Source organism: Coenobita brevimanus, chromosome 36 (genome assembly GCF_032717465.1).
Source record: "Coenobita brevimanus isolate Jiangsu-jjx chromosome 36, ASM3271746v2, whole genome shotgun sequence".
NCBI classification, from domain to species: domain Eukaryota; kingdom Metazoa; phylum Arthropoda; class Malacostraca; order Decapoda; family Coenobitidae; genus Coenobita; species Coenobita brevimanus.
The window spans coordinates 3,605,093-3,620,906 of NC_136989.1; the positions used below are offsets into that span (position 1 = coordinate 3,605,093).

The 15,814-nt window shown below is 43.7% G+C and overlaps 1 protein-coding gene across 1 annotated transcript; it reads left to right on the plus strand.

Moving 5' to 3' along the window:
- The first annotated feature begins 9,271 nt into the window (after positions 1-9,271).
- LOC145396313 (uncharacterized) lies at positions 9,272-9,859 on the plus strand. Its single transcript, XM_080269714.1, has one exon. It carries the CDS (start codon positions 9,272-9,274, stop codon positions 9,857-9,859), a length of 588 nt encoding a protein of 195 aa, XP_080125840.1.
- Positions 9,860-15,814: the final 5,955 nt, after the last annotated feature.

Consider the following 15,814-nt stretch of genomic DNA (forward strand, 5'->3'; position numbering starts at 1 on the left):
CCCTCCTCTTTTCTACTCTGATGGTTCTGTAGCTATTTCTTCTACTGATAAAGCAGATCTCTTTGCACAGACTTTCTCCTCCAATTCCACCTTAGACGATTCCGGTGCTGTTCCTCCATCACTTCTCCCCTCTGACTTCCTCATGGCTGACATTAAAATTTCTTCAGTTGATGTATTTTCTGCCATCACTGGCCTCAGCACTAACAAGGCATATGGGCCTGATGGGGTCCCTCCTGTTGTTCTCAAGAACTGTGCTTCTGTGCTTACACCCTGCCTAGGCAAACTCTTTCGCCTTTGTCTGTCAACTTGTACCTTTTCCTTCTTGCTGGAAGTTTGCTCTCATTCAGCCAGTCCCAAAGAAGGGTGACCACTCCCAACCCTCCAACTATCGTCCAATTGCTTTAACGTCCTGTATTTCAAAAGTTTTCGAGTCAATTCTTAATAGAAAAATTTTAAGGCATCTTTCCTATCACAACCTTCTTTCCGATCGTCAGTACGGGTTCCGTCAGGGACGCTCCACTGGCGATCTTCTCACCTACATTTCAGACTCCTGGTCATCCTCCTTTCGGGACTTTGGCGAAAGCTTTGCCATTGCACTTGACATCTCAAAGGCTTTCGATCGAGTCTGGCATAAATCTTTAATTTCCAAACTGCCCTCCTACGGTTTCTATCCTTCTATCTGTGCCTTCATCGCTAGCTTCCTTTCTGGTCGTTCTATAGCCGCTGTTGTAGACGGCCATCGTTCTTCTCCTAGATCTATCAGCAGTGGTGTTCCTCAGGGCTCTGTCCTATCACCAACTCTCTTCCTTTTATTCATCAATGATCTTCTAAGCTGTACATCTAACCCTATCCACTCATACGCTGATGACTCCACCCTTCACCTTTCCATTCGGTTCCCGCAACGCCCATCTCAGCAGTTACTTCAAGAAACAAGGGATGAGGCTATGGCACACCTAATGTCTGACTTGGCTCGTATCGCTGACTGGGGTAAAAATAATATGGTTGTCTTTAATGCATCTAAGACTCAGTTCTTACACCTATCAACCCGACAAAATCTTCCACAGGTATACCCATTAATGTTTAATAATATTCAGCTTAATCCTGCATCATCCTTGAACATGCTTGGGGTTTCATTTACTCGGGACTTATCTTGGAAAGACCATATTACATCTCTTGTAAAATCTGCTTCCAAGAGATTGGGTGTGCTAAGCCGACTCCGCTCTTTATTTACCCCTGCACAATTGTTGACTCTGTACAGAGGTTTTATCCGCCCCTGTGTGGAGTACAACTCTCATGTGTGGGGAGGCTCCCCACATGCAGCTCTTCTCAATAGGGTGGAGTTAAAGGCTTTTCGTCTCATTAACTCTCCTCCTCTTACTGACTCCCTTCAACCTCTGTCTCTTCGCCGCACTGTTGCATCTTTATCTCTTTTCTATCGCTACTTTAATGGTCACTGCTCTGCTGAACTGTCTGCTTGCATTCCTCCACCTCTACGACGGGCGCGTAGCACCCGTCTGGCAGCAAACTCTCATCCCTTTTCTGTCCAACTCTCTAATGCAAGAGTCAACCGTTACTCCCAGTCTTTCATTTATGCAACAGGTCAGCTCTGGAACTGTCTCCCTCTATCTGTATTTCCTGCTGCCTATGATCTCCAGTCTTTCAAACGCAGTGTGTCCAGGCATCTCAAAATGATCGGATCTTGAATTTGGCTCTCTCTTGTATTTTGTTTTTCTCTTGGAGGGAACTGTTACTGCGGGCCATGGCCTTTGGTTCCTTCTTCCTCGCATAAAAAAAAAAAAAAAAAATCGACGTACACATGAGGGTAAGGGAAGGCGATAGAATATGAATTATATGTATGTTTATGTCTTGGGGAAACACATATACCCTGTTGGTATACTTTAATGTAAGTAATACTGCTTTACCGTGGTGTATAATGTGCCATGGAGCAGGACTGTAGGACAGAGCTGTTGCTATTGTTGTGGCCTCAAACTCGCCTGAATGTAACTCCCGGTGGACCAAAGACTTGAGTTGCCCTCCTCCTGCAGCTCACTATCCTCCTTTCAGGGGATAGGGAGGACGCCAAGTAATGACTGCATGGGCTGGAAGTGGATCAGCCTAGTTATATTGGTGCCAACAGTAGAAGGCGTCCCTTTCCATGCTGAACGCGTAGTGTGTGGACAGTGCCAAGCTCCTCTCAAACAACGGGTGTTTTATAAATTTTGTTCTAGCTAGCATCAAACTTTTTTATTAAGTTTAGGAGACACCCCTAATACTGAAAGGGCCATGAAGGCAATAAAGGTAGATTGATAGTAGAGATAAAGATGGATGTAGACAAAAATACAAATAAACAGAGATACATAGCTAGGCAGGCAGATAAACAAATAGATAAACAGATAGTTGCAGTGTGTACTAATATTCCTATCTCTAAACGTACTGGAATTCTCGGTGTTTCACTTAACACTGCCTTCAGCTGGACCTCTCATATCTGATCAGCTAAGACCACTTCAAAGAAACTTGAGTTATTGTACAGAGTCCGTAACTTCTGCACTAACATGCAGTTAGCTATAATTTATAAGAGTTATGTATGCTCTCAGCTACAATATTGCTCACCCTTGTGGAACGGACGTGGAGAGGTTGCACTAAAAACAACTAGACAAAATTCAGAACAATGCTGTTAGAATTATTAATAACCCTGCCATTACAAATAAACTACCTCCCCTACAGGTGAGAAGGAATATTGCGTCCCTTGCATTATTTTACAGATACTTTTATGGCAAATGCTCAGAAGTTGCGTCCATTGTGCCGCCTCTCCATGTCTTTCCCCGCACAACATGGGCATCTGGTAGCGCTCATGATTGGACTGTCACACTGCCATATTGCAGAACTTCGGGCTATCAGAATTCTTTTCTTCCCCGAACTGCATCTCTTTGGAACTCACTTCTCCAGAGTGGTTTCCCTCCCACTTCAAATTACGGCTGTTCAAGTCCAACTGTTACAGGGTTTTTATGAATGGAGGAAACCTGTAATCATGTATATGGATTTTTTTTATTCATTTTTTTCCCCTCTGTTCTGTTATTAAAAAAAAAAAAAAATGCTCTCCAGCTCCTAAAGCCACCCCTAGACTGAAAGAACTCGTTTGGAGGTAGCCTAGCAGGAATGAAAACAGAAAAGACGTCATGTGACTGTACAGTAGGGAAGAAATCTGAGAAGCATGACTGAGCACTGCAGCCACCACCCTCTGTTGTCTGTATCAATATTGGGGCATGACCTTCCTTCCCCCCCACTATCTTTGCCCCTCTCCCTCCCTCTGTCACCCACCCTTTCTCCTTTCCCCTTCCCCCATCACCTCTGTCTGTCTGCCTGTCTGTCTCTCTGTCTGTCTGCCTGTCTGTCTGTCTGTCTGTCTGTCTGTCTCTCTCTCTCTCTCTCTCTCTCGTAATTCTCAATATATTCCTGCTTCCTTCTGACGATTTTATTCAGCCCAGGAGTGTCTTTTGGAGCTGGAGGGTTTAGACTTCGCCTTAATCAACCCTCTTACCCCTAGAGGTCCTTCTATGCCCCTTGAATCTAACCCTGCACTTCCAAGGCCACATCTAACCTGTCCACTTCGAAGGCCATATCTAACCTGTCCACTTCCAAGGCCATATCTAACCTGTCCACTTCCAAGGCCATATCTAACCTCTCCACTTCCAAGGCCATATCTAACCTCTCCACTTCCAAGGCCACATTTAACCTCTCCACTTCCAAGGCCATATCTAACCTCTCCACTTCCAAGGCCACATTTAACCTCTCCACTTCCAAGGCCATATCTAACCTCTCCACTTCCAAGGCCATATCTAACCTCTCCACTTCGAAAAGTCTCTTCAGAGCTAAATAATACTGTCTGGAGATAGCAGGAATAAAGATATAGGCATATCATCGGTCTGAACGAGTTGGGTTGATTTAATTCATCAAAGGTCTAACAAAGAATGAAAAAAGAATGGAAAATTAAAAAGAAGAATGCATGTTACCTGACTGAGAGGGTTAAATGAGTTATCTAATTTCCCCCAAAATAGTTAGATGTAATTAAAACTCAAATTATGGTCAGAAGAAGTTTGCTGACACTGCCCTTGACTGTGCCATTTTTATGTTTATGTTTTTAATGTCCCCCCTCCCCGCAAGGAACTGGGCCACCCCTAGAACACGCATGGTAAACCTTGGATGCGTGAAATTCAAAGAACCTTCGTTATGCAGCAGGACTGAGCCTCCTTGGTTACTAGCCAAACCGACACCCCCCCCAGTCTGGCTACACTTGGCCAACAACACAGCTGCAAGGGGTTAGGGATGTCTGACAGATTACAACCATCGCGATCTTTAGAGTATCGATCTCTTGCTGACCGCAGATAATATTCTGTATTAACTGGGCCTCGCTGTCCTGTGTCTGAGCAACGATCGTATTTTATGTGGATATGCCGATTTCTTAACACCTTCCCTTTGGCGATTTTTTCTTTATAACTCAGTATCCTCGGGTATGTTACTTATGCAAACTGTGCCGATGCTGAAACAAGGTAAATGACACAAGAGAATGGTACGCTGTAATATCCATGCAGAGAGAGAGAGAGAGAGAGAGAGAGAGAGAGTGTGTGTGTGTGTGTGTGTGTGTGTGTGTGATTTGCTGACTAACGTTTCCTGGCCGATACACTCAGCATCTCATGCCATGTGAAAAAAGAAAAAAAAAAGTAAAGGAGATCTAATTCAATAAAATATAATACTGCAACTTACATGCTATAAACAGGTCAGCTGTATATACTCTTTATTTTACAGTGGATTTACAGCGTCTGTTTACCAGCAATAGGGGCATACTCCCTTTAAGTCCATTTTAATTATCGGAAAAGCTTAGCGAGCGGTACTATTCTGTAATCCGACCAATTTCTCTGCTGTATTAATATATGTTTATTTATCAATTTTTATGAATTCATTTGTGAAACTGACATTAAATAACAGCAACACACACACACACACACACACACACACATACACTGACAGACAGACAGACATAGATAGATAGACAGACAGATAAATAGATATGAAAATCCTACCGTCTTTGTTACTTCCGGCGTCATCAGCAATCAGGTATTCGCATCAGCCTGTTCCTTCTGCATTCTCGTCTCAAGGAGAAATTTCCCTGTAATACGTCGCTCCAACCGCTTGTAGCCCATAAAGATTTTTAATCAAGGAGAGACTGGAGTTTACTTCAGATATACCGTAATTCCACTCAGGAAAGAGAGACTGGTAAGTAGCCTAGCCCCGACCCCCTACGCTCCTTGTGGGAAATAAAGGATTGGATGATAGGTAATACTCCTTTTACTGTAACTTGGCCTAAAATTACCATCCCTCCATCTTGATAAGTAAGCTGTAGCAACAGATTAACAATGGAATATATGGCTAGTCACGAAGGAGTGCGGTCGGGAGGATGTAGAGTCGTAGCATTGTCTTCTGCCTTTGATCTAAGGGAAATAAACTGGAAAAGTAAGAAAATCTGGGTCAAGTTAAGGCGAAACGGGTATAGTAAATACTTTCCACATGTCCGGTCATCTCATAACAAAGTGATCCAGTTTTTGGCTCTCTATTTGTTTAACTTCCTTCTGAATATACGGTATAGCTTTGTACTTTTTCAGTCTCGAAATCCTTCATACTGTATCCCTTCATCCGATCTTCATATCCCTCCATCTACCCATCTCCTCCTCACTCAGGGTCTAATTCTGGCTGGCATAGGAGGCTTCGTTGCACTTGTTCCTTAGTGATTTATTTTATATATGACATCTTAACATTTTCTTTTTTTAACATTCCCTTAATATCGACGTGGTTTGCATCAAAGTCGTACAAGAGGAAACTGAGGTATACTATAATTCGCTAAGGATTATGTGCTACGGAATTTCTAAAGCCACATAAACCACGACCCTCACGCTCATTCACCTGTAAGGCCTCCACCCAGTCCTGGTCCCCTCCACCCACTGGACAAACTCTGCTCTGATCTGTCGTCCACACTGAACACTTGGGTACGCTGTCTCTCCCTGTCTTTTCCTTCCTTTTCTCTTGTCATCCGTTCTTCCTTCCTTCATTTTGCTCTATCCCTCCCTGTGTCCCGTCTTTCCGTCCCTCTCCATCTTCTGTCTTTCCATCATTTCATCCCCCTATTCCCGTCCTCTCCCTCTCCCTTCATTCTCTGTCCTCATACTTCCTGTGTCTCTCGCTGGAGTTCCTTAATTTACATGACCACCAGGGGACTAAAAACTGTACAGTGGCAATGGGTTCAATGCACTACATTAGTACACAACACGAAGACTCACTCTCAATCTCCCTGCGTGCATCAGAGAAGTTAACCGTAAAGGGAGAAGTACTCGGTGCGACAGTGGTCATACATAAGATGACAAACTGCACTTGCCAGGGTTGAAAAGTGCTATTATTTATTTCATCTGGGCTAAAATGTTACTACACACAGCATTTATGATTAAAAGGTGAATAACTATATCTATCTATATGCGGTGTGTGTGTGTGTGTGTGTGTGTGTGTGTGTGTGTGTGTGTGTGTGTGTGTGTGTGTGTGTGTGTGTGTGTGTGTGTGTGTGTGTGTGTGTGTGTGTGTGTGTGTGTGTGTGTGTGTGTGTGATTTCTGCAGTATTCAGTAAGGCTATGCAGTTTGTTCCGACTTCAGGAAAACGAGACTTGTAAATCCACTTTTCTCTTAAATTCATCGTTAGACTGGGTCCACAGATAAGAAATTTACTGTGATTACCTTCTGTTCTCCATCATTTAAACCTCGACTTCCCTCTGCTCCTCTTAACTCTAACATCAGCTAGCGCGCATCAACCCCGCCCCGCCCAGCACCACCCAACCCCACCCTAAACATCTCCGCCCATCCTGGCCCCGCACTGCCCCGCCCCGCTCCCCCCATCCCCTTCCTTCCCACCCAACCACACTACCACATCCCACCTAAGGCCACAGCCCCAACCCGGCCTCCTCTGGCTCTCCACAGATTGACGTGAGTCATAATTTATTCATTATACACTTACATCCGGATTTCTATCGCGAATTACACGATTGTATCGTGGTTAGGACAAGGAGGATGGGATACGCCTGAAGGATATGGATCTGATTGTGTGTGTGTGTGTGTGTGTGTGTGTGTGTGTGTGTGTGTGTGTGTGTGTATTTTCACGCGCACATGGCTTCCAAAGCGTGTGTGTGGGATTTACTGGGAGGGGTGAAGATGGGAGGAAAGAAGGCAGATAAAAAAAAAAAAAAGACAACGAAAAGAAAAATATAAAAGAGTGTTTAGAGTGGTGGGATAGAAGAAAAGATGGGTGATGGTGACAGTAAGGCTTGGAGATTCTTTAAATTCGGCCAGACAGGATGAACCCTGGGACTGGGTATCAGGAGGTAGACTTAGGTACAGGAACAGAACAAAATTGCAACAGAACACGAAGATTAAAACTCTGAAACTATTTGGTGAGAGGGCACGTGTGGAGGTCTGAAGGGGACCATGATCCACTCACACCAGGTCAGTCAGCCAGGTGACTAAAATAAGCCCAGTCTGCGCAGTGACGTCACGCGAGTCCTTCATAGCCACTTTCTCCACTCACTCACTCAGTGTCCAATGTTCTTGCCTTGATGTATCTAACAATTTCATATTATATCCCTGTGAAAGTCAATTCTTCTGGCGTGATACTTCTTCCATTCACTTTTAATCTAATAACTTTACTCATACTAAGTCATATGGAAAACATTGGTCTATTGCAAAAGAAGGGTTAAAGCAGTACATTAGTTTTCCTTAAAGGTGAGCTATACCTCACTTTACTAATAAAAAAAAGAAACACTGTACATAATGTACAAACGCTACTGTGTTTCACCATCTCGTTCTTTCCTAAGACAGACTGGCAAGATACAGTTACTGTACTTCCTTCTGAAAACTGTTGAGGGATTTTGGTTCAGTTACCGGTACTAACTCTCATAGCTGACATCAAACTGACCATTCTATGCAGTATGCCTGCCTGTAGATCATAATACATTCTACATGCACAGCACTCCTGATGATCATCATACATACGAAAATTCATTATACAGAACCACTGATCAATAAGAGATATGAATTATGCTGTGGCATCCCAGTTTTGGCTTTGCAACAGTCCCATCTTGCCTAAATATTAATGTACACTTGCACAGCTCTTTGACAGCAGTTGTGTTGCATATTAAACTCGCTGCCTCTGTTGTCCTGACACATTACAATGCATATCAGTAACTTTACAGACTAATCCATACCGGTACTGTTTTTGTCTGCTGAGATTTCACAAAATAATGTATTCATCATACTGAACTAGTATGCGCCTACAAGAGTGTAACTGGGCTTCAGTCTCTCTCTCTCTCTCTCTCTCTCTCTCTCTCTCTCTCAACTAGACGTTTGTCTGTCCGTCTGTCTGTCTGTCTGTCTGTTTCTCTCTCTCTCTCTCTCTCTCTCTCTCTCTCTCTCTCACACACACACACACACACACACACAACAACCACTGCCTGGCTGGCTGACCCGGTGTGGGTGGATCCTGGCCTGGAGGGGGCAACAGGTGAACTAGTCCTCAGTGTTGCTCGGGCGGCTGGCCAAAGAGGGTGTGTACCGCTCTGTCTCTTGCGTCGGAGTTCACGTGCCACAGTTCCCCATCTCCTCTACCGCAAAAACCACCTGACCAAACCTCACACCTGCTATTAGAATACCTGTGTGGGGTTGACGTACATGCAGGAAGTGAGGTTTTCCCCAGGAGCTGTCGTTGGAAGAAGCAGAAGAGAATCTTCCTAATTTGGGAACATTTCCATCGGAAGAGGAAGTGGCAGGGGAGAAGGGTTAACCTGCCAGCAGCATTCGGGACACAAGCATTCCTCACCTCACCCTACCACTCTCATCTAATTCCTCGCCTATTAGGGGTGAGGCACCAGCATGCGACTCCTTGGCTCTTCTCATGCACGGTTTCCATGCGTATGAATGACACGGGCATGCATAGGCAAATATTTTCCTGTGAGACTCTTTCCCAGCTCCCTATAATAATACAGTAAGAAATTATCCAAGGATAACAGTCCCAAATGTCTTGGACATTGCAATAAAAAATTATCTAGGAAATTAAACCTGGTGACCTCGACGGTGCAATAAGTATTGATCTAGGCAACAAACTCCAGTGACTCCAAAAACTGGAGGTGTAATCAGTGGAACGGTGTGGTGATTTCTATATTGGTGTATGGAGTGACCCTGCATGATGGTACGGTGCGAGAGCTTAGACCAATGTGCGACGCGGGAGGGGGAGAAATATAGGTTGCGGCCTCGCAGGGTGGTGAAAAGGCTGCAGCAGGAGGTGGCCAAGACCCCAAGGGGAGCTATGGCCAAATCGCGATCAGTGCCGCTGTCAAAATACCGCAGAAAGACAACCAATGCCAGGGAGCGACACCGCTTGATGGAGATCAACAAGGCCTTCGATACTCTGCGACAGGTGCTTCCCGAGCCTGTGGAGGTAGAGGCGGCCAGCACCCCGTCCATCATGACCAAGATCACAACACTGCGCCTGGCCGTGGACTATATCAGGGCTCTCAGTGAGGTTCTCAATGCTGACCCTCACCCTACCTCACACAACCTGTCTCACCCAGCTTCACCGATCCTGCCTCGGCCTGCCTCACCCTGCCTCCCGTCCCTAGACTCCCCAACTGACCTGAACGACCTGCTCTTCGACACCCCCACTTTTTTGGACGACCCCTTGGATGTGTTCTACGACCTTCCCCCCTTACCTTTCCAAGACCCACTCCACTTGTTGCTGGAGGGGGAAGGAAAGGGCATGTTGCTCCTCACCTGAACTTCCATATCCCACCACACCTCCCACACAGTATACTGCACTCAACCATGCAGTCACGCACACTCCACCACATCCCACCATACCTTCAACACACTACAGCACACCCTACTGAAACTCCACCACACCACCACCACACCCTCTCATAGCTGCAGCACACTCCACCGCAGCTCCATTTCACCTCTGAGATTGCCTCGCAATGACATCATTGGAAAAAAGTTGATTGTGTTTAAGATATGTGCAGCGTCTATACCTTCACCAGCCATTATCAGCAACAGAGCCTGACTTGAAGATATATCAAGTGCATAATTATATCGTACTGTACTCCATCAATACGGACATGTGTGTCATCTGTCTACAGCAACATTGCCTGTCCGTTCGCCATGCCAAATACTGTGTATAATAATTCTCACCCCCCTAACCTATGCTACTAGGAACAGGATAATGATGCTGATGACGACAATGATTCCTAGTGATGGAAATGGAACTTTTAAAGACTTTTATCGTCTGTGAGCACTTCAACTAAAGTGTGCCATGTATTTGTTACTGTTGAACACTGAGTGACGTTACTGATATGTGAAAACCAAGTCGCATGTGGAGCATGTGGTTTCATGAATAAAATGTAAGTAATTTGTATGATAATGAAAAAATTCTGCATATGCCATATATTTCGTAATATTAGGCTGTTAGTAACAAGAAATGGACACTAAGAACTATATTAAATGCGAAAAAACTTATTTTGATTGTAGGCCATCAATATTACCAACAAAAACAACTGTCCTTCCGGTTTACCAAATATTGAGGCCTCATGACGGCCAGTAATAGCTATAACAGAAAATTTAAAAAATTCTGTCGCGTGTGAATAGGGTAAACCTGTACGTTATCAATATTAGCTACAAAAATATGCGGTTTGTATTATTTTTGTGATTGTATGAATCCCAGTACGAGGTAGTACGGTCGGGGAGGAAAGTTTGCCAAATATTTCACTTCAATTTCTCACCTCTTCTGGTTAATATTCCTAAAATGAGAAAATTTAATATGCCTGAGGTGAAAGAAGCTTGGTATGTCTCTGTCTATAGATGACTCTCACAGTTATGATGCATGGAAGAGGAAAGTGACTGACATGCTGCAAGTGTGATGCTGATTCGGTGCAATAATAGGCGAACTTCTGACCCCGATAGTACAATGGAAAGCAGACAAAAGCAGGCCTACATGATCCTTTTGAGGCTGAGTTGTACGTAGCAGGATAAGGAGTTGGTGTCTATCTCCTATGTGAGAAAAGATATTCACCCGTTCATTAGGACAACGTACTTTCATCTCTGCTATCTCCAAATAATGATATTCAGTTTAGGTCAGACTCTGCAAACAAAATAGGTTAGATATGGCCTTCAGTAAGTTTTTCTGTACGTTCTTTCCTAAGCTGAAAATAAATCGTGTGGATGAGGCAAGATTGTAATAAGAATACCATTCTCTGGTTGAAGGAGTTAAAAAAAAAAAAAAAGAGAGACCAGAAACATACCTCATGAATTTATGTTTGGATTTTCCAGGGTGTAACATATCTACGTTATCTGCTTGTGAGAAAAGGCTGGCGAACACAATCAAATGTACTGAACCGGGATTGTGTGTTGGGTAGCTATGACTATGCTATCTACTGTCAGAAAAAGTGACAGCATACGGAAAGAAAAACAGAGACAGTCCTATTGATCCCTATGAGGCTGTGTGCTATAGCGTAGGGTCAAACTATATACCTATTTTTTATATCAGTAAAAGGAAGGCAAAACATAAGGCTCCTCCCCTGCCCACAAATCACCAAATGCAGTCAGGAAAAGGTGAGGAAAATGTTCTGAACAATAACTATAATGAAAATTTTCTGTAGCAAATGGTATATGGTAGAAATAAGTCGGAAATGACAGACCGTATGAATAAATGGGCCTTAGGTTTTTCCGTATTATATTCAATATTTTGATGGTGGTGAGGCAAAATTAAGAAAAAAATCTAGCATTTACGGAAAGTATATATTCATAGTAACATTCATTAGAAAAAAATATAGGAAAATACTGACCTTGTGAATATATGGACTCTATTTTTGTACGTAACTTGGGCAATATTTTGATGCTGCTGAGAAAAAGGGTAAAAAAAAACTTTCATGGATTTTTACAGGGAAAGAAAACTAGAAAAACAAAAGAAATTGTCAGAGCTGCCCGAGTGATTATTTGAACCTCAGTCCCTTCAGAATGAGGACGTCATTCTTAGGTGGCTGCTCCAGGACGACAGTTTTCAGTTTGGGGAATCGGTCTGTTTGTGATGGGGTTAATGAAGGATGTACCTGACCCCCGACCCCACCAGTCCATAAAGTCCACCTTTAACCTGAACAAATCGTTAGGAGATACTGTAGACCAGCATGATTAAAATAAATATGACCCTCTGGAACTGAATGTTTTATGACTGCCCATAGTTTTATCATACTTTTTGTATCAGTCTGGAAAGAGGAAGAAAACTGCAAAGTAAATTTTAGAAAAGTTGGCTGAACTGAAAACCGGAAAAAAAAAAAAAAAAAAAAAGGAAATATGGAATCAGGTTTGTTCGTAGTTCGACTAATATTCTGAAAAAAAAAAAAAATAAAAAAAAAATAAAATGCCGTGATTTTTTTTTGTGGGGGGGTGGAGGGGAAGCTGGAATATTAGGGAAAACCTATACAGAAAGTGTTCTTACGAGTATTTGGACATATTAGTAATATGGGCAATATTTTGATGCTAGTGTCTGTGCCGTGGGTCCGTGCTTAGGGCTATGACGTGACCAGGCTACTGATTGCCATATTGTTCTCCAGTTGCCATAAGTATATTACACTACTGATTAGAATTAGCAGATGCAGTAAGTGATCTGTCGCTTCTTATGTCAGTCCAGCTTTCTTTCTACCTGTCACTTGTTACTGTTTGTATATCTATTACCTGTAAGAGATCATTATCAAAATCTCCGTGCATCACAACTCTCACTGTTTACACGACCACACCACACACTACAACTATTACTACCACTACACACACTCTCTCTCTCTCTCTCTCTCTCTCTTTCACCTTCGCCGTGTGTCTTATGCTCTTCTATGCTCTCCTTTCAGGTGCCAGTTTGTCTCAGTATCTTGGAGCTGAGCCAGAAGCCACCCTCTCTCACAGTCTCTAGTCTCGTCTCGTCGCTTCAGCCACGCCCCAACCAAGCCAGAACGACAAGACGACTCAGCTGCACGACCTCCTACGACCTCACAACCTACTACGACCAGCTATAAGTCATCCCAAGTCTCCACGACCAGGTGTACTCATCGGCAAATTAACTGCTCCTCCTTCCTTTATATTCCAGTCAAAGCAGCTGCATCTACCTCCGTCCACGACAAGACGACTCAGCTGCACGTCCTCCACGACCCCCTTATGCAACGACCTACGACCAGCTGTACCCATCACCGACTTCACCTGCCTCTCACGACTACTCAAGCTACCACGACCAGCTGCACTTACCTCCTCGCACGACAGGACGACAACAACGACTCAGCTGCATCCCACGTCGACCTAGCTGCACCCAAGACGACACCCCACGTCATCACGACTACCAGTACCGGCAACCCCTTCATACTACGACACAACGACTTGGCTTCACCTCACACCACGCTTCATACTATCACGACCAGCTACCTACCTCTTCACTTAACAACTCAGCTGCATCTAACACGACCCCTAAGTCACCACGACCACTTCAGGAACGACTACTGAACTGGAAATGATAATATAACCACTTTGAAGCTTTAACCAATATATTTCGATCTCAATTTTTTACATATAGGAAAGACTGTGCTATCAAACTCGTGGACACTATCAGGTAAGAAATAAGCGCCTTTGATCTTACGCTTCACGTCACCTGATAACGAAGAACTTGATCCAGTGAGCAATGAGAAGTGTTTATTGCTCCACTCGATTTGAAAAACTAAGTGGATTATCAAGTGGACTGAGATAAGTGAGTCTAATAAGTGAGTCTAGTTCTACTCAAATATTGTGAACTAAAAGTAAGTGTACGTTTAATGATCCACTTGCTTTGATAACTAAGTGCCTTATCAAGTGAACCTTGATTTGTCAGTTTCTTTCCCTACACATACCCTGAAAACAAAAGCCAATAATAGTCTAATATCCACCTAATTTGATGGCTAAATGAATTATCTTGAACATGGACAAGTGAGTTTAATCCTGGTCTATACATACTGCACTCTGATAACTAAAAGATATATTCAGTAAACGATAAATGAGGAGATAAATAAGTGCTTTATCAAACGAACTCCAAATCCGCTGAATATCCCAGTTTACCTGAAGAGTCAGTGCTTCATCGAGTGAAGATGTGAGTGATAAATGAGTGATAAGTGAGTTAGCGTCCCACTCGATTTGATAAAATTCTTTATCTCTTGAACTATAAATGACTAGATAAGTGAATTATACATGTGCTTAATATTCGACTTCGTTTTTATTATTAACTGCTTTATCAGGTGAGCAAAAAAACAGGCTCCGCTACCACCACTGCTTCTCTCTCTCTCTCTCTCTCTCTCTCTCTCTCTCTCAAGGTCTTGCGGTGCGTCGTTGTTGTGGTGCGGGTCGTTAAAGAGGGAGACCATTTCAACAGATCCCACGGGCAGGTTCAGGCACGACCACTGCCCCCTACCCTCCTCCTTCCCCCTTCCTCAGTCCTCCTACTACCCTCCTCTCCCCTTCAACCCCCCCTACCCTCCTCCCACCCCCCTTCTCTCCCTCAGTCTCCCTTCCCCCTTCCTCCACCTCCACCCCGACCACAACACTCCGTATCTGTGACGGAAGGGATGCTACCAGTCCCCGTCCAACAGAATCGAATACCTTTAGAGAGAAAAGGTTCAAGCTGGAAAACATATAAGCTTTAAGGAAGACAAGATCACTGGAATACACACAACTTTAAAGACAACACATGGCTGAGAAACATACATAGCTTTACAAACCCATTGCCTTAACTACTGTAACAAGTCCACGTCCAGCAAGATCTAAGAACTCAGAACAGAACTAATGTGAAAAATAGTTAGCTTTAAAGACAAGAATATCAAGTTGGAAAAAGGTACTTCACTATCCGCCCCAAGAACTGGAATTTGCGACCACTATACGCTTCATTGATTTAGCTCTGAAGACAAGAGAATCGAACTGAAAATTGCAGTCACTCTACCCCTCACAGAACCACAAATATTATCTTTAAATGCAGTAGAATCGAGACCTAAAAAGTGGCAGATAAGAGAATCACAGTCTTAATAAGGACAGAAGAATCCACTCGCAAAAGTGATAGGCCAGATAAATACTAAAGATTATGTGTATAAGTGTAAAAGAGATTTGGATTTCATAACAAAGAGGATCCAGCTTCAATAAGTGACAGCAACAGAGACATACAAGTGGAAAAGAGTGGTGACTAAACCAAAAACTGAAACACACTAAGAGAAGTGACAGCAGAGGAGAAATACGAGTGAGCTAAGATAAAAAGAACTCCAAAATAAAGAATAACTGAGACAGAAATGGTAATTAAGTAAAACCCCCCAAAAAATGAGAATTGAGAAGTGCGCTGGCTAAAACACGAAACAGCATAAGATTCATACGAGTGGAAACACGCGCCTGTGTACTGTTGTTGGTGGAGATGGTAAGGATCCGTGTGACTGTGTGAGGAAGTGTCATCAGCGTGTGGAGTGGCAGTACCTTCACAGCGGGGCTCCTAGGCGGTGTAACCTTGCCCCCATCCGACTAATGCTCCACCTCCACCTCTCCACGCACCCCCATTGCGTCCAGACCAGCCTCACAGGGCCAAGTATTCCTAAACATTCATGGCCTTGAGTTGTGTTTGGGACTCTCTCTTCGTGCCGTTTATCTAAGTCATACTACAAGACATTTACGTGCCTTCTCATACAGATGCTAGACATTT

What these genes read in the sequence shown, in the direction of transcription:
- LOC145396313 (XM_080269714.1), top strand. Translation starts at nt 9,272, where the DNA reads ATGGTACGGTGCGAGAGCTTAGACCAATGTGCGACGCGGGAGGGGGAG.